This window comes from Scyliorhinus torazame, chromosome 16, assembly GCF_047496885.1.
Source record: "Scyliorhinus torazame isolate Kashiwa2021f chromosome 16, sScyTor2.1, whole genome shotgun sequence".
Lineage (NCBI taxonomy): Eukaryota > Metazoa > Chordata > Chondrichthyes > Carcharhiniformes > Scyliorhinidae > Scyliorhinus > Scyliorhinus torazame.
Window position 1 is genome coordinate 14,638,458 of NC_092722.1, and position 19,481 is coordinate 14,657,938.

General features: G+C 48.3%; 1 protein-coding gene across 3 annotated transcripts in view; it reads left to right on the top strand.

The window, feature by feature from the left end:
• LOC140392593 (protein polyglycylase TTLL10-like) overlaps positions 1 to 19,481 on the top strand; it is a 67,002-nt gene that overhangs the window by 4,966 nt on the left and 42,555 nt on the right. Inside the window, exons 1-4 of one of the 3 annotated variants that reach the window (XM_072477993.1) lie at positions 8,230 to 8,303; positions 10,082 to 10,639; positions 16,371 to 16,539; positions 18,919 to 19,037. In XM_072477993.1, the coding sequence (XP_072334094.1) occupies positions 10,276 to 10,639; positions 16,371 to 16,539; positions 18,919 to 19,037 (652 nt within the window). In that variant the 5' untranslated portion in view covers positions 8,230 to 8,303; positions 10,082 to 10,275. Of the gene's footprint in view, positions 1 to 8,229; positions 8,304 to 10,081; positions 10,640 to 12,167; positions 12,250 to 16,370; positions 16,565 to 18,918; positions 19,038 to 19,481 lie in introns of those variants that run through there. The other 2 variants (XM_072477991.1, XM_072477994.1) reach the window with 2 other exon arrangements.

The window sequence follows — 19,481 nt, forward strand, 5'->3', positions numbered from 1 at the left end:
CCGTTTTAGGCCGGTCCCGCCGGCGTAAATTAGACCTGGTACTTACCGACGGGACCTGGCTCTGCGGGTGGCCTCCGGGGTCCTAGGGAGGGCGCGGGGGGATCTGGCCCCGGGGGATGTCCCCACGGTGGCCTAGCCCGTGATCGGGGCCCACCGATCCACGGGCGGGCCTGTGCCGTGGGGGCACTCTTTCCTTCTGCATCGGCTGCTGTGGACCTCCGCCATGGCCGGTGCGGAGACAAACCCCCGTGCGCATGCGCTGGGATGACGCCAGCACACGCTGGCACTCCCACGCATGCGCCAACTCACGACGGCCGGCGGAGGCCCTTCGGCGCCAGTTGGCGCAGTACCAACCCGGCTGGCCTAGCCCCTGAAGGTGCGGAGGATTCACGCCACTCCTCGGCGCCGGAACCTCCCGCCCCGCCGGGTAGTGAAGAAGGCGACTTGATAAAAACCTTTCAGACAATGAGGAGTTGGGGGCAGCATGGTGGCGCAGTGGTCAGCACTGCTGCCTCACGGTGCCGAGGTCCCAAGTTCGATCCCGGCTCTGGGTCACTGTCCGTGTGGAGTTTGTACATTCTCCCCATGTTTCCGTGGGTTTCGCCCCCACAACCCAAAGATGTTCGCCCCCACGACCCAAAAGGCAGCACGGTAGCCTTGTGGATAGCGCAATTGCTTCACAGCTCCAGGGTCCCAGGTTCGATTCCGGCTTGGGTCACTGTCTGTGCGGAGTCTGCATGTCCTCCCCGTGTGTGCGTGGGTTTCCTCCGGGTGCTCCGGTTTCCTCCCACAGTCCAAAGATGTGCAGGTTAGGTGGATTGGCCATGATAAATTGCCCTTAGTGTCCAAAATTGCCCTTAGTGTTGGGTGAGGTTACTGGGTTATGGGGATAGGGTGGAGGTGTTGACCTTGTGTAGGGTGCTCTTTCCAAGAGCCGGTGCAGACTCGATGGGCCAAATGGCCTCCTTCTGCACTGTAAATTCTATGATAATCTATGATAATCTATGTGCAGGCTGGGTGGATTGGCCACGCTAAATTGCCCCCTTAATTGGGAAAAAATGAATTGGGTACTCTAAATTTATAAAAAATAAACAAAAAAAAGATAATGAGGAGTTCTGACAGGGTGGATGTGGAGAGAGAATCTAGGAGAATCTAGAACTCGGGGGGGTCACGGTTTAAAAATAAGGGGTCGTTCATTTAAGACAGAGATGAGGCAAATATTTTCTGCACATCTTTGGGTTGTGGGGGTGAGGCCCACGCAGACACGGGGAGAATGTGCAAACTCCACACGGACAGTGACCCAGGGCTGGGATCGAACCCGGGTCCTCAGCGCCATGAGGCAGCAGTGCTAACCACTACGCAACCGTGCCGCCTGTCTTTGAATATTTTTAAGGCAGAGTTGGGTAGATTCGTATGACTGCACTTGAAACTGAGATCGGAAACAATTTCCAAACAGGTGTCAGCTCCGTACAGCCGGCAACACTGTCACCTCAATCACTAGGTTTTGGGTTCAAATCCTGGTTCCAGGACCAGAGCATGTCAGAGAGAGACTGCCCCTTCACCTGCAGGACTGATGGGAGCCGCGCTGTTGGAGACGCCACTGTCTGGATGAGGCCGTAACATCAACGATTAAAAAGGAGGCAACTGGCAATTAATCTCATTGCTGTTTGGTGCATAATATTTGCTGTGTTTGTTTAACATAGCAACAGCCACTGTATGCGAAAGCAATTGCATGCAAAGGACTTTGGAATGTCCCGAGAGAGGTGAGTATAAGGATCCAATTGAAATCATTATATTCTGTTCAGTGGGGTCTTGAATAAAAGTAGAATAGTGAAGCTATTGAGCTAAATCTCGGAGGAGAGCTTTCCCAACAGTTCGAGGTCAACATGGTATGGTGCTGAGCTTTCAGATTAAATGTTTGACCCTCGGTCTGCGCCCTGTTAGGTGATCTAAGACTGTATAGTCGGATAATGTGACACATTATCAGTGCCAGTGAGATAGGAAGTGGGGAGTGGGAGGGTGTGGTGTAGGGCCATGGCTTGTGTCCTGATTGTTATTCAGTGACTCTGCTTGGTGGAAGCTCAGTCAGATAGAATCATGCTTGTCTGTGATGCTTTCCTCAGTTGAATAGCCTACCAGGCCCCATTGACTAGTTAAATAGGCACTTGGCTGAGATATTTGGGTTTCCTAGTCACCATAAAGATTCCTGACCACGGTGAAACAAGTCACTATCGTTTGAGTGAGCAAAGCCCTTGATCTGACTTCTTGCTTGTTCCCTTCACCTTCCCTCTTCGTGCTTTGTTTGGGACTCAGTTTAGTTCAATGGGCATAATTACTGCACATTTGATTGGCACTTTGCCCCAAAAGCTTGTGCTAATGGAGCAGTTTGGTGGGAAAATCGCATCAAGGTAGATGTTATGAAGTCAGAGCTTTGAGTGAATGCTGCAGAGTTAATGGTGGGATTAATTAATTAATTAGCTTTAAAGGATGCAAAATTGCACTGAGTGCATGGACTCCATGACTGAATATCTATTCCACAATACCACCAGAAGGAACAATTCAAACATTTGATTGGAAAATATTGATAATATTAAAATAGCATTTTCATTTTAAAAGTTAAACGTTCAAAGATGTACAGGTTCGGTGGATTGGCCATGATAAAATTTGCCCCTCAATGTCCAGGGGCACACAGGTTAGGTGGGGTCACGGTGTTTCGGGGGATAGGGAGGGGAGTTGTTTAGGGTGCTCTGTCTTACGAATTGGGTCGGGTTTTCTTTTTGAGCGGGACGGTGGCACAGTGGTTAGCACTGTTGCCTCACATTCCAGGGACCCGAGTTCAATTCCCGCCTTGGGTGACTGTCTGTGTGGAGTTTGCACTTTCTCCCCAGTGTCTGCGTGGGTTTCCTCCGGGTGCTCCGGTTTCCTCCGACAGTGCAAAGACGTGCAGGTTAGGTGGATTGGCCATTCTAAATTGCCCCTTAGTGTCCAAAAGGTTAGGTGGGGTTGACCACGCTAAATTGCCCCTTAGTGTCCAAAAGGTTAGGTGGGGTTACTGGCTTACGGGGATAGGGTGGAGGCATGGGCTTAAGTCAGGTGCTCTTCCCAAGGGCCGGTGCAGACCTGATGGGCCATATGGCCCCCTTCTGCACTGTAAATTGTATAATTCTATGATTCATAGGGTCAGTGTAGACTCAATGGGTCGAATGGCCTCCTGTTGCACTGTAGGGGTACGATGGTAACACAGGTTATTTAGCAGTGGCACAATTTTAGTTTTGGAATATGTCATCGAAAAGTGCTAACCCTGTCTGAATGTTCTTCTATACTTAGTGCTGTGCCTGTAAACTTGGTGGAGACCTAGTTATTATTAAAGACACGCAGATGGTAGGTATGTGAAGATTGGGGTCCAGTAGGTCGAGAAGCCATCCATATAAAGGAAATGGGATTGAGGTGTGTTTAGTCATCAGCTGAAATCATTTCAGTATGTCACATTAGTGAGTGCAACGAGCTCAATAATGTGACACAATGCCAGCAGGCTGTTTGAGAAGGTAAACTATGGGGATAAAAGGTTTGTTTTTCCCCTGAATGCTGGTTCAACCAGTTTGATCAAAGAAAAGCTTGGACTGTGTTAGTGGAGCAAAGGACGCTGTAGAATTAAAATTGATACCCTGAAGTTGTGGGAAGCCTGATTAAAGATCCAGTCATTAACACATTTCTGGCAGCTGCCTATTTTTTCATTCAGCAATTTTAAATTTAAACATCTCTTCTTTCTTGCCAGACTGGAATCAGATCTGGAGTCTGAATGCTATGTGCAATCACTGTCCTGCCTGGTGCCGTGAATGAGTTGTGTAGCTAAATGTTAGTCACCAAGGGGTATGTGTTTCCTTTCTTGCAAAGTAAGATTTCTTCAGCGGCTACTTTGATATTTTAATTCCCCAATCAAAATGTAAATAACATCCATTTTGTCCCGTAGAAGCACCAATGTGATCGGGTTCACCGCAGAAATCATGGCCCAGCAGGTTAACACGGACCCGGGGAAACTAAATTGGGATAAGCAAAATTTGCTGCTAATGATGCAATGAAGAGTCTATGCATCAACTCACCCAGTGCTTAACGTTGGCCATGCTTATCCCTTGAGCCAGCCATCCCTTTAGGCCCAGCCATCCCTTTAGGCCCAGTCATCCCTTGTGACTGGGCCTAACTCACGTTGTTAGCCCTTCTTAACGCTCTGAACACTGAAGGTTGAGATTGCCGCACCTAGACTGACACTTGATGTCCACCAAACTCTACAACTGTAGCTCCCAGCTGTGGACGGGCATGGAATGTATGAAAAGCGAAGTCATAAGTTGTGAATGAAACAAATTAAATGAGAGCACCCGGGATGAATGAATACATATTGTGGTCCCAGGAAGCACAGTAAATTGGAGCTGGGGCCTTATTATGTTGGCTCCAGTGTGCAGCCTGTGCTATTGATTACCAGTGTGCCTGTCCGAAGGTGGAGTGGAAACCTGGACTGCTCAATCGTCATGGAAACGGGTTTAGTGAACTCCGGCTGCAGGAAATGGGGAATCTCGCTAGAGCAGAGAAATGGTGGCACAAGCTCCAGATCGAAAGGTTTGTCAATGCTGTTTTAGAGGCAATGGTTGGGGGCTGGTTTAGCTTGACAGCTGGTTCGTGATACAGAGCAATGCCAACAGCGCGAGTTAAATTCCCGCACCGGCTGAGGTTATTAATGAAGGCCCCGCCTTCTCAACCTTACCCCCTCGCCTGAGGTGCAGTGATCCTCAGGTTAAACCACCACCAGCCAGCTCTCTCCCTCAAAGGGAAATGCAGCCTGCGGTCATCTGGGATGATGGCGACTTTACTTACTTGAGGCAATTGCCCCAGTGGTGAAGAGGAGGAGGGAGATCCTGCTCAGCCCCTTCCATTCCTCCAGGAGGCAAGAGCAAAACCATTACCTCAACAGTCAGAATTAACTTTGAGAGTCAGACAATAGGGCCAAAAGTACAGAAATCAAATGATCAAACGACAACTAACCTGCACCTACGTAGCGGTGAGCCCTTTAGATAACTGGGGCGGGATTCTCCGACCCCCCGCTGGCTGCCGAATTCTCTGGCGCCGGGGTTTGGGCGGGGACGGGAATCGTGCTGCGCTGGTCGGCGGCTGCTGGCAGCGGCCCCCCTGGCGATTCTCCGGCTCGCGATGGGCCGAGTGGCCGCCCGTTTTTGGCCGGTCTCGCCAGCATAAATTACAACAGGTATTTACCGGCGGGACCTGGCTGCGCGGGAGGCCTCGGGGGGGCACGGGGGGGGGATCTGGCCCCAGATGGATCCCCACAGTGGCCTGGCCCGCGATCGGAGCCCACCGATCCACGGGCGGGCCTGTGCCGTGGGGGCACTTTATTCCTTCCGCGCCGGCTGGCGCGGCGCAAACCACTCCGGTGCCGGCCGAGTCCCTGAAGGTGCGGAGGATTCCGCACCTTCGGGGCGTCCCGACGCGGAGTGGTTCACGCCACTCCTTCCCGCCGGAGTTGCCCGCCCCGTCGATTCCCGCAGAATCCCGCCCGAGAGCTGGAAAGTTCAAAACAGAGATTCAAGGAAAGAGTGTTAAAGGTTACAGATCAAAACTGTAAAGGACCTGTGAAGGTTGAGGGGGAGGGGGGTGGTCCTGATTGAGGTGCAAAAAAATTTGAGAAGATTAGATAAGATAGATAGGAAGAAACCTTTCCGGGGGTCGTAGATTTAAGTTGAGGAACAGGAGGTTTAGAGGAGTTGTGAGGAAAAACCTTTTCACTCAGAGGGAGGTGGGAACCTGGAATTCGCTGCCTGAAAGGGTGGTAGAGGCGGGAACCCTCACAACATTTAGGGGCTGGTTTGGCACAGGGCTAAATTGCTGGCTTTGAAAGCAGACCAAGGCAGGCCAGCAGCACGGTTCAATTCCCGTAACAGCCTCCCTGAACAGGCGCTGGAATGTGGTGACTAGGGGATTTTCACAGTAACTTCATTGAAGCCTACTTGTGACAATAAGCGATTTTCATTTCATTTAAGAAGTATTCAGATGAGCATTTGAAATGAGCTGGAAAATGGGATTAGAACAGATAGATGCTTGATGGCCAGCACAGACACGATGAACGAAGGGCCTCTTTCCATGCTGTAAAAGCTCTCTGACTCTAAATGGAGCTAAGGTATATATTTTTAAAAATTCTTTCAGCATGGTCGACACAGGCTTGGCGGGCCGAAGGGCCTGTTCCTGTTTTGTACTTTTCCTCCTTCTTTTGACTTGGGCATCGCAGGTTAGGCCAGCATTTTGTTGCCCATTCCTAGTTGCCCTTGAGAAGCAGGTGGTGAGCTGCCTTCTTAAACTGCTGCAGCCCATGTGTTGTAGGCACACCCACAGTGCTGTTAGGGAAGAGAGTTGGCACAGCAACAGTGAAGGGACAATGTTATATTTCCAAGGCAGAGTTACAGGTGACTTGGAGGGGAATTTGTAGGTGAATGTTCCCATGCATCTGGTGCCCTTGCTGTTGTAAGTGGTAGAGGTCACGTATTTGGAAGGTGCCATCACAGGAGATGTGTTGAGTTGCTGCAGTGCATCTTGGAGATGGCTCATACTGCTGCCACTGTGCGTCAGTGGCAGAGGGGATGACTGTTGAAAATTATGGATGGAATGCCAGTCAAGCAGGTTGTCCTGGATGGTGTCGAGCTTCTTGAGTGTTGTTGGAGCTGCGCTTGTCCAAGCAAGTGGGGAGTATTCCATCACACTCCTGACTTGTGCCTTGTAGACGGTGGACAAGCTTTGGGAAGTCAGGAGGTGAGTTACTCACCAGTTCTTAGCCACAAGATCAATCATGATTAGATTGGATTATGGAAACATATAAAATTATGAAGGGAATAGATAAGAGAAAAGCAGGGAGGACGTTTCCACTTACAATAATCTTTACTAGTGTCACAAGTAGGCTTACATTAACACTGCAATGAAGTTACTGTGAAAATCCCCGAGTCGCCACATTCCGGCGCCTGTTCGGGTACACTGAGGGAGAATTCAGAATGTCTAATTCACCTAACAGCATGTCTTTTGGGACCTGTGGGAGGAAACCGGAGCACCCGGAGGAAACCCACGCAGACATGGGGAGAACGTGCAGACTCCGCACAGACAGTGACCCAAGCCGGGAATCGAACCCGGGTCCTTGGTGCTGTGAAGCAACAGTGCTAACCACTGTGCTACTTGCGAGTGCATGGCTTCAAAATAAGGGGGAGCAGATTTAGGACAGAGTTGAGGAGGAACTTCTTCACCCAAAGGCTTGCGAAGATAGATAGATTTTTGAACAGTAAAGGAATTAAGGGTTATGGTGAGCGGGCGGGTAAGTGGAGCTGAGTCCACAGAAAGGCCAGCCATGGTCTTACTGAATGGCGGAGCAGGCTCGAGGGGACAGATGGTCTACTCCTGCTCCTAGTTCTTAGGTTTTTAAAACGTTGTGTAATTTCAAGAAGGAATTGGATCCAGCTCCTGGGGCTAAAGGGATCAAGGGATATGGGGGGGGAGGCGGGATCAGGGTATTGAACTTTATAATCAGCCATGATCATAATGAATGGCGGAACAGACTCAAAGGGCCGAATGGCCTCCTCCTGCTTCAATTTTCTGTGTTTGTTTCTATGCCTGCACCTATCACTCTTATATCCTGTTAGTTATCCACCATGAATTGCAAGACAAGTTTATCATAAGGCAAATCAGTGTCTGGGGAAGCCCAGTATTAGAAAGCTTTCCTTCAACAAGTGTAGGACCCTTATCTAAATATTGTGATGAGCTATTTTATTACTTCCGCCATGCACCCTGGAGCCCTACAGGGCAGTCTGACGAAATATGAGGGGTGGCGCATGCTATACCTTGCACTTAAAAAACTGGAGGCAGTGCCTTCAAACATTTATGAATCGTTCTTAACAGAAATGCTTTCCCGGTCTTTTCTAATGTCTTAACTAATTATGTTTAATTGTCACACTCAACATTTATTTGATACAAGTGATCCCTCAGCAGCGACTGAATAAAGTAAGATCAGTTACAGTTCAAATGACTAACTTTTGAGGACCCCATTAATCGTCTTCACAAAGACTTGTGATTAGATAGATATTGAAGAGCTGGTGCTGTAATTATAATTACCCTCAGCTAACCAGTAGCTGTAACCTGGTAACAGCAGTTGTTTACAGTGCTGAGGGAAATGACTGATCCTCACCAATTTGCCAAACAAATATTGAGTGTGTGAGCAGGATATGTACTATAGTTCCTGATATATTTGCCAAGCTACGACTGCAGTAAGTACTTTCAAGTACAAAATGGATTGGATGGCACAGTCTTATTAGCAAGTGTGTTAAGTAGTTTATGCAGAGTTATATTCAGTGTATTAATTTGTTGGATTTAAAAAGACATCAAATATTTCTACTGTTAATTACCTTGGCTGCAATTCCAGTGAAATCGTCATCTTTACTCTTTTCAATATGTTTCGAACACTTCACAACTTTAGAATGGATCTCAAGCATTGCAATGTATTTTTTCATTACCGATATTTAACTATGCATCGGCTGTATCTCAGTGGCAGCACTTCTGAGCCTGTGGGTTGTGGTTTCAAATCCCACTCCAGGCACCTGGGCACAATATCCTGTCTGACATTCCAGTGCAGTTGTGAGGCAAGTGGCAGTTTTTGAATATTGAACAGGCGATATTAAACACAGATACTGCCTGCCTTCTCAGGCTGAGGTGAAATATTTGGTGGCTATGTTAAGGGGCTGAGTAAACCAGGCGACTGGATTGCTAATCGGAGGGTGTGAGTTGAAAGGACCCTGGTTGAGGTTGTGAATGGAGGTGGGGCTTCCCTTTACATGGTGCAATGTGCATTTCAGGTGTGGGCCCACAAAGCCTCTTCTCTTTCCTGTATTAATGTAATAAACAGCGCAGGACTGGCTCATAATGAATGTGTGCTTTCTGCTTACATTTGAGTCTTAAGATACTGTTTGGAGCATGGAAAAGTGAGTGCTACGGAGTCGAATTTCTATGTTATAGTTTGTTGGGGTACCATGTTACTGATGAGTTACTGATTCCAATTGTCCCATGGTGCGCAAGTGTAAAGCGGAGGTGAGATACCATCTTCGAGGAAGGGTGGAAAACTAGCGAGAGGTTCACCATGGTTCCTGCATTTCAGAGAATCCCGACAGTGCAGATGGAGGCCATTCGGCCCATCGAGCCTGCACTGACCCTCCGAAAGAGCACCCTAATCTAAACCCCCCCCCCCCCCCGATCCCGGTAATCCCGTAACCTCACCTAACCTTTGGACTCTAAGGGGTAATTTAGCATGGCCAATCCACCTAACCTGCACATCTTTGGACTGCGGGAGGAAACCGATGCACCCAGAGGAAACCCACGCAGACACGGGGAAAAAGTGCAAACGCTGCACAGTCACCCAAGGCCGGAATTGAACCCGGGTCCCTGGTGCCATGAGGCAGCCGTGCAAGGCAGTATACCACCAGGTCATATAGAATAGGAGCACAAGATAGAATAAGGGAGGAAATAAACTTGATGAAAGTAATTAATTGCAGGCTGCGAGACGGGGGAAACAAAGTTTGCATTTATATAACACCTTTCACTGTCTTAGGATAGTGCTTGGCAAACCAATTAGTTACTTTTGAAGTTAAGTCACAGGTGTAATGTATCAAACATGCATGCATAGAAAGATCCCAGAAACAATAATGAGATAAATGACCAGGCTTAATTGTTGAGGGATAGGAACACAGGAAGAATCTTCATGTTTTGCATAATGTCAATGGGTTATTCTAGAAGGCTGATGGGTCCTCAGATTAATAATTCCTCCAAAAGTCTGCACCCCTGACAGTACAGCACTCCCTCGATACTGCAATGGAGTGCCAGCCTAGATTATGTGCTCACGGTCCCAGAGTGGGGCTTGAAGCAACAGCATTCTAACTGTGAAAGTGTTAGCAACTGTGGCAAAACAGAATGAAATGAATGCCAGTGCATGAATTGATGTGTTATTTTTGCACAAAATATATTGAATGTTCAATGTCATCTGTTTACTTGCCAGCAATTGCCTTTCTGGGAAAAAGCATCTACCTCTCACAGTGGGCGAGAACGGGGCAGCGGAAGAACAGGTGGATGTTCAATTTTTAAACCTTGAGCAAAACCAGACACTGCACTGGGGGCAAACAGAGAAGACGCGTTGGACATAAATACCTCGGGAGGCTGCAACAGCACCATGTGATTGTGCAAGCTCCCAGAATGAATCCTGACAATGCGGTCAAACAGAGCGAGAGTGAGCTGATGTTTGTCAAAAGATGTGATTCTGCTTTCAGGCCAGGCACAGTTGGAGGGTGTGAGGATGTTCGAAATGTGCCACCCAACAAAATAATTAGTGTGACTGATGACACTGGGGTGGGAGACGACCAGACAAGTGACAGCACTGGAGGAGCAAGGAACCAGTGTTTACCAGCATTAGCCAATGCTTGTACAGAGACTGCAATTTGGGAGGGCAAACTGGATACAACAGCAGTAAAACTGCAGAACGAGAATAAGAAGCCACTACTCAATCAAACAGTACAGGCTAGGTTCTATCGAGCAGTGGAATTTTCAAAACCCAGGAAAGGTGCGTCTCCTCTTAGATTCACTCCCCATGATTTCCTTTGTGTTCCGTTTGCATCGTTTGCCGCCGTTATCCTTGAATTCTATGCTGTGTTGGGAATGCACGAGAACAACATTGCACATTGTGCCAGGTACACCACCGCATGGGTACAGAGCTATTGCACTCCTGCTGCACTATGTTTTGTATCGACAAGATACAAATAGAATCAGAGAAGAATCATAGAATTCCTATAGCACGGAAGGAGGCCGTTTGGCCCATCGGTTCTGCTCCGACCCTCTGGTAGAGCACCCTACCTAGGCTCACTCCCATGCTCTATCCCTGCAACCCCCAAACCCCACCTAACCTGCGGACTAAGGGACAATTTTAGTGTGGCCAATCCACCTAACCTACACATCTTTGGACTGTGGGAGGAAACCGGAGCACCCGGAGGAAACCCACGCACACACGTGGAGGATGTGCAAACTCCGCACAGACAGTGACCCAGCGGGGAATCGAACCCGGGGCCCTGCCGCAATGAGGCAGCAGTGCTAACCACTGTGCCACCGTGCCGTCCAGTTCACTCCAGTTAAATATTTGTATAAGTGTGCAATTAAAAACAAAATTCTCCACTTTGGAAATACACTCTTTTATAAATATTCTAAACAGGACGAGTGACCCAGTGAGTTTTGACCGCTGGGTTCACCGCTTTGTGCTCATTCATGACTGGTGACCCTGGATTAGGAGTTTTGTCCCTTTGTTTATGTTTAATTACTGAGGGTAGGAGTCAGACCAATGCATGCTCTTCCTCATCCTATAGCTGACTTCATGCCCGTGCACCAGCTACTGGGGTTTCTAATAGACTTCCGGCAAAGTTCCAGTGGTAAGCGGAGTAGCTCCCAGGAAGATCCCAGCTGAGCTGTTCATTCAGACGAGGCAGAGGGATTCTCACAATGGGCGGGATTCTCCGACCCCCAGCCGGGTCGGAGAAATCCGCACCTTTGGCGTCGGGCTGGAGTGGTTCGTGCCACTCCATGCCACTGGGACCCCCCGCCCCGCCGGGAAGGGGAGAATCCCGCCCACTGTGTCATTTTTGGACGTGATAGATTGGCACTGTAAAGTTTGATTCTGCGTCTCCCTGAGGTATGATCGATTAGTATGGCTCCAAGAATATAAAATTGAATCCTGGTTTAAGGTTCCCAGATGGCCGATGTGATCCCCCTAGGCATGCTTAATTATGTGATCAGAATGTGCCGGTGAAAGTGTCACAGATACAATGAACTTGTCAATGGAGCGGTTTGTTTTCAGTTTTTATTAAGAATCCAGTTCCTCCCCCCAACACGCACAAATGTTCAAAAGGTGTAACCGTCGGCATACTTTAGTGATGTGATTTTTAACCATTGCAGTGGCCACAAAGGTGGCAGGTCCAGCAAAACCATTTTAAGCAAGGTCTTTGTGACTGATGGCGGTCATCACTGGCATCATGGTGCATCATGGGGACTAGGCTTAAGATGATATGGCTTCAAAGGAAGATGAAGTCTCCCTTTCCAATTTAATACAATTCAGAATCAACTTCCTCAGCAAAACACAACACACCCCGGTGACTCTCACGAACAATAAACTCGACCATTCCACAGGTTAGTGTTCGACCCTTGTCACTGGGCTGCTGTGGTTCTCGCTATCCTGCATCTCTGTGTGATGTCAGCCTGTGATCCACAAACTGCAGAACCTCCAGCCCAAGATTCCTTAGTACAGTTAGAAAACACCAAATATTCATTCTCTTTGATATTGGTTGAATTATACTCAAAATTGGGACAGCTTTAACTCAACATAGGTGGATTGGCCATGGTAAATTGCCCCTTAGTATCCAAAGATGAGCAGGTTAGGTGGGGTTACAGAGAGAGGGTGCTCTTTCGGAGGGTCGGTGAAGACCTGGTGGGCTGACTGGCCACCTTCTACACTGTATGCATTCTAGCCATCTGGGAACTTACAGGGTGGGGTGGAATGGTGATTTTCAACCATAGCCTGCACTAATCGCAGCACAGAGTATGGGCAGGGATGCCTAGTGTTATTCCTAATACCTGGTTTCTTAATGAGTGGGTCAGGTTAAACATGCCCCCTATTATTTTGGCGGGGAAGGGGGGGGGGGGGGGGGCGTGGGGGGGAGATTGCTCGTCTGAGATACCTTCCATGATGTCATATTACACTGATTGAGACAAGTGACAGTTGTTAGGAGAGTCTGTGTCTGTCAAGGTAAGATATTTAATCTCATAATGGGGATGAGAAAAATATCAGCCATGATTGAATGGTGCAGCAGACTCGATGGGCCGAGTGGCCTAATTCTGCTCCTATGTCTTATGGCCTGATAAAGAACACAGACAGATGTTGATGCTATTCAGTTTCAATCCTTTTTCAAACTGCTTTGTAGATGAGGTCTTGTTGGGAATCATAAATTTCTAGCACAGGATTTGAGAGGTTTTATGAATATCATGAGGATCCCGAGGCACTGTTACATCCTTACAGATATTTCAACTATTTTTCAAACCTGTGTATTTAGAAAGCTTTCATCCTCGGAGCCCTCTCGTAATATGTTAAGTTTTGGAGTGAAATTTACCATACGTCATGCCTTAATTTTTGAAATATGCTGACCAATGAAATTTGTACTGATGGTACAAACTAGTCAATCACACCATGTATGTCCTTTTACTACTCCCACATGTCAATGGGACTAACAGCTTTATTTGTATAGCTCAGTGTTGGTGGGCAGGATAAAAAAGATTACTAGGCATTTATGTCACCTTGAATGTTGTTTTATTAAGTGTGACAGATCTAATTGAACTCAACCATCTCAAAGGTGTAGGAGGTCATGCTACCTGGAGGCCCGGATGTGACATTGGGCCTTTCTTCAACTTTCCAATTTTCTTCCAATCCCTCACATCCTGAAAGTGCTGACAATTCAATGGCGGTGATCCCTCCGATGGCTGCACTCTCCAGTACCTTCCTCGGGTAGCCATTATTCAGGTGTGATCTTCAACAATGGCAGTCAGCAACTTCCCAACTGGAGACTGAGCCCTGATCCTGCTATCTCTTGGCTTCCACACAACAGGGACTCTGTCCCTGGTAAAGCTCGTTGTATTGCAGTCTGGAGTGGGACCTATGACTGGGTTCTCTTTCAGAATCCATGGACATGCAATTAATATCACAGGGCTGGAATCGACCTGCCTACCCCATTGGTTTCTGGAATTGAGTTTTGTTCCTGAACTATTGGCGAGATTGTGGAGACTCCATTTGGAATATTGTGAGCAGCTTTGGGCCCCACATCTAAGGAAGGATGTGCTGGCCTTGGAAAGGGTCCAGAGGTGGTTCACAAGAATGATCCTTGGAATGAAGAGCTTGTCGTACGAGGAACGGTTGAAGACTCTGGGTCTGTACTCGTTGCCGTTTAGAAGGATGAGGGGGGACCTTATTGAAATTTAGAGGATATGCGAGGCCTGGATAGAGTGGACGTGGAGAGGATGTTTCCACTTGTAGGAGAAACTAGAACCAGAGGACACAATCTCAGACTAAAGGGACGGTCCTTTAATACAGGGGTGAGGAGGAATTTCTTCAGCCAGAGGGTGGTGAATCTGTGGAACTCTTTGCCGCAGAAGGCTGCGGAGGCCAAATCAGAGTATCTTTAAGACAGAGAAAGATAGGTTCTTGATTAATAAGGGGATCAGGGGGTATGGGGAGAAGGCAGGAGAATGGGGATGAGAAAAATATCAGCCATGATTGAAAGACAGAGCGGACTCAATGGGCCGAGTGGCCTAATTCTGCTCTTATATCTTATGGTTTTATGGTTTTATGGCAGGAATCTTACAACTAGCAAATAAAGGTGTCCTCCTATCACTTTACTTTGATGAGATGACAATCCTTCTTGTGAAGGCTTTTTCATGTCACATGCTGCCTACATCACAAAGCCTCTTTGTATCACCACAGTGCCACCCACCCTGGGACTTGAAGTTTGATTGAATAAGGTCAGAGCATGGTGTGTCCAGGGCACAAAGAGCAGGATGGATGACTAGTTAGCTGCAAGACAGAAAGCAGAAGTTAGGGGCGTAAGAGATTAGATAGTAGTTTAGCAGTTGCATTTGTTGCCTATTTAATTATGGTTACTGTGAATAATAAAAAGTTAATTGCATTTACATTTACAAACCTGGTGACTGTAATTATTCAGCAGCTAAAGACTTTGGGTATTTAAAAATAAAAGCTCATTTCAACTGCGTTGCGATTCCGGGTAAATGGGGGTTGGGATTGACACGTGCACTGGCCCAGGGTGCACTATTCAGAGCGGGCAACAGTGTAAAGTGGGGTCCCACATGGATCACTGTTGTTCAATGAGTAACTCACCGCCTGACCACCCCCCCCCAATCTACAAGGCACAAGTCAGGAGTGTAATGGGAAACTCTCCACTTGAAATAATAAGGAAAAGTAAAAGACAAGGATCTTTGCTTCAGATGGTTGTTGCAAAAGCCCACTTTCCTTCAGAACAAGCTTTCAGGTCGAGGATTCTCCTTTCCAGGAATGATTTTCGCTGTGGATTCATTCAGGTCTCTGCAGTTTCAGAAATACAGCAGCTTTCCTGGAGAGAGAGAAAGAGAGCAGGTCCTTTTCTCTGAATATCCAGGGGCCCGATCCTGCTTCCCTTAGGCCTCTGGAAATCACCCCACCCAGGCTGGATTCAATTGCCACCTGTTACCGGGCAGAATACGGCCATTTGGCCAATTGATTGGCCACCAGCCAACCAGTCGAACCAAGTCCCACCCCATCTCTCGGGTGCCACAAAGTCCGTAACGAGGGGCTGGTTTAGCACAGTGGGCTAAACAACTGGCCTGTAATGCAGAACAAGGCCAACAGCGCGGGTTCAATTCCCGTACCGGCCTCCCCGAACAGGCGCTGGAATGTGGCGACTAGGGGCTTTTCACAGTAACTTCATTGAGGCCTACTTGTGACAATAAGCGATTATTATGTCTGAGTTTTTGATGTGCAAAGCTCGCAGAGTGGTCTCCTTTGCAACTTTTGAATTCCTCATATCCCCTGCTTGATTTAAAGACATATGTCCATTAAGTATCCATGGATCAAGATGATTACGGCGAAAGTAAAGAAAGGGGAAATAAGGCACTCAACATAAAAGAGCCGTACATAAATCACTGGGAAAGCCTCAGCTGTAGATGTTGTGCCCAATTCCTGGGCATCACACTTCAGGAAGGATGCCAGGGCTTTGGAGGGGGCACAGAGAAGACTTCCTAGAATTGTACCAGGGATGAGGGGCCTCAATAATATGAAGAGATGAAAGAAACTGGGATTGTTTCCTTAGAGCAGAGATGGTTAAGGGGGGGGATTTAACGGAGGTGTGATGTAAACTCTATTGTGAGACACCTTCTATATGTACAAAGTTCATAGCACACTCCACAACATTTTTATAGTATCTTCTAATATCGTGCAATGATCAGACCTACCAAGGTGCACTTAGCGGTTGCAAGGTCCCATCTCAGGATTGATTCTTCATCGTCCATGAGCCGAGTTTTAATTGTTGGCGATTTTCTGATTTCCCTAACTGGAGTAATGGGGGCAGCAATGGTCACTAATGAGCACAGAATGATGAAACTGTGGGTATCGCCATTGCTTTTGAACGTTTGTGAAAGCTTCCTGCCTTGTAAGCCTCTCCTAATGCTCTTTGCCCCGCTTCCCTCTGAATTGCCCCCATCCCATGCTGCAGGAACTGATGCCTCACAACATAAATTGGAAAATGCAAGGTCTCGTAACAGCATCTCCCACCTCAAAACGAGAGGAGACGTGAGCCCCAGGCCCAAGAAATCCCAGAAGGTGGATGACTGTAAAGATTGCACGCCTATGTTCTACGTTTCAGGCACAAATGGAACTGACCTGTATGTATAAAAGTAGAGTTTCATTGTAAGTTATTACACAATGAATATCCTAGTGCAATATTCATAATTTCATATTGTTTCATTACCTTCTTGCGAATGAGTGCCCAAAACTTTAATTTGGTGTAGTTTTATGCTTCAGCACAGTTGTTACTTTTTCGCCCTAATACCGATATGTTCCTCTCTCTTGTCCTGAAACCTCCCAGAACTGACGGTTTTCATTAATAGTCTGGAAATGCACGGAGACGCACATCTGCCAAGGACCAAAGAGATAGAGGAGGCTGGGTTTCAAGTGGCCCCCAGGCATCATTATCCAAACCACTGGCATAGATGTTCCTATTGTGTATGTTGTCCAGTGTACCATGTTGCAATTCACCAGAGAGAGAGAGAAGGGAGGACATCGGGAGTGCAAAACTAGGATTTTTCCAAGCTGCTCCTGTTCTTCCATAACTTTAAGGAGGAAACACAGAGCAGGAACAATCCCAAAGAAAATGCTGGCCCCAGGTCATTAGGCAGTTGCCTCCTTGTCAGGCCGAGAGCCAGTGATGGACTAACACTTTGTGGGGTCCCGTGCCACCATCGCTTCTGACCCCCCCCCCCCGCCCGCCCACCCGCCCAAGTGATGGTGCGTCTCTCCCACCGATGACATCACACCCCTCGTGACCCCGCCCACCCTCACACAGTACGGAAAGGAACAATCCACGCAAATATACAAATTGATCGCTGCTTAACTGCTTTTTAACTTGTAAAAACATGCTTTCCAGCTTTGCCCCTCCTCCTGCTTTGCCCCTCCTCCAGCTTTGCCCCTCCTCCAGCGTTGCCCCTCCTCCTGCTTTGCCCCTTCCTCCAGCTTTACCTCCTCCTCCAGCTTTGCTCCCTCCTCCAGCTTTGCCCCTCCTCCTGCTTTGCCCCTCCTCCAGCTTTGCCTCCTCCTCCAGCTTTGCTCCCTCCTCCATCTTTGCCCCTCCTCCAGCTTTGCCTCCTCCTCCAGCTTTGCCCCTCCTCCAGCTTTACCTCCTCCTCCAGCTTTGCTCCCTCCTCCAGCTTTGCCCCTCCTCCAGCTTTGCTCCTCCTCCAGCTTTGCCCCTCCTCCAGCTTTGCCTCCTCCTCCAGCGTTGCCCCTCCTCCAGCTTTACCCCTCCTCCAGCTTTGCCCCGCCTCCAGCTTTGCCTCCTCCTCCAGCATTGCCCCTCCTCCAGCTTTGCCTCCTCCTCCAGCTTTGCCCCTCCTCCAGCTTTGCCCCTCCTCCAGCTTTACCTCCTCCTCCAGCTTTGCCCCTCCTCCAGCTTTGCCCCTCCTCCAGCTTTACCTCCTCCTCCAGCTTTGCCCCTCCTCCAGCTTTGCCCCTCCTCCAGTTTTGCCTCCTCCTCCAGTTTTGCCTCGTACTCCAGTTTTGCCTCGTACTCCAGTTTTGCCCCCTCTCCTGCTTTCTCCCGATCCCAGCTTTGTCCTTTCTCTCAATTTTACCTCACTCCCAGTTTTATAATAATAATCTTGATTGTCACAAGTAGGCTTACATTAACATTGCAATGAAGTTACTTTGAAAATCCCATAGTTGCCACACTCCGGCGCCTGTTCGGGTACACTGAGGGAGAATTCAGAATGTCCAATTCACCGAACAGCACGTCTTTCGGGACTTGTGGGAGGAAACCGGAGCGCCCGGAGGAAACCCACGCAGACACGGGGAGAACGTGCAGACTCCGCACAGACAGTGACCCAAGCCGGGAATCGAACCCGGGACTCTGGCGCTGCGAATCAACAATGCTAACCACTCTGCTACCGTGCCCCCCCCCCCCCCCCCAACTCCCAGTTTTGCCCCCATCGTAGACTTTCCCCATCCCAGATTTGTCCCCTTTCCAGTTTCGCCCTGGCTCACACCTCACCTCGACAATCAGGCCTCGCTGCTGGTTTGCCCGCCTCACCATGGCTTACCCAGCCCTCCTCAGCCCGGCCTGGGGGTCGAGTCGGCCCTTCTCCACTCGGTGACTGACACCTCGCGCCTCACCGCACTCGACGACCTCTCCTCGCTGCTGGCTGCCTGGCTCTGACCTGCTGTCCTCAGCCCGGGTTTGAGATTGAGAAACTTGCTGCTTGTGTTTTGCGAAAAAGCACAGGATACCTTGGCTTTCACCGCTGCCTGTGTCCCCCTCCAAGTCACCTCAACAACTTCAGATCAGTGTTTTCCCACTCTCAGGGTACTCGACCAATCAGAGTCTGAAGCACGGTCTGCATTGTCTGCTGCTAGGGCTGCAGCCAGTTCCTTGGAAAATGCTGACTTGGGGAAGCAAGGCGAGGAGAGGGACAAATTATTAACATATCGCCATTTGCTTTGTTCAATGTCGCCTCCTGCACTTCATTTCAAGTTGTTTCTTTTCAATACAGCGTTGTCAGCTTTTGTGAGAACAAGGGTTGGAAGCGAATCTATGACAATGACAGAGCTGACTACTTCATAAAATGGTGTGAAATTAATACTCTGACCAACTTCCACTACTTCCAAGAAGGTAAAGATTTATCTGAATGAATAAATACAGGAGCTGTTGTAAGTGTAACACAATAGACTCAAAATCCCAAGTTTTTAGATTCTCGTTTGTATGCACAGCTTAGATTTCGTTCACTTTGGGAAGAAAAAATGCATCTTCTCTTTTTACTTGCTGAAACTGATGGTAGATATCAATGGACGTTCTTTCTGTTTATAACCCACTGATTTAATACATATTTGTATTAAGCTTCTTTGCAAATTGAAGTATCGTACGAGATTCCCTGTCAGTTACACATGTTTGCCTCTAATCTTTCCTTTTCCTCTCTGTCCTGCCCGGAAGGCAGTCAAAGCATGATTCCACAATCACCAGTCTGGTGTGTCTCTCCACCAGGCCCAGCCAGCTAGCCACTATTCAAGTGTGGACTTTTCCTGTGACTCAGCTATTGGAGGATATCATGACTGGCCT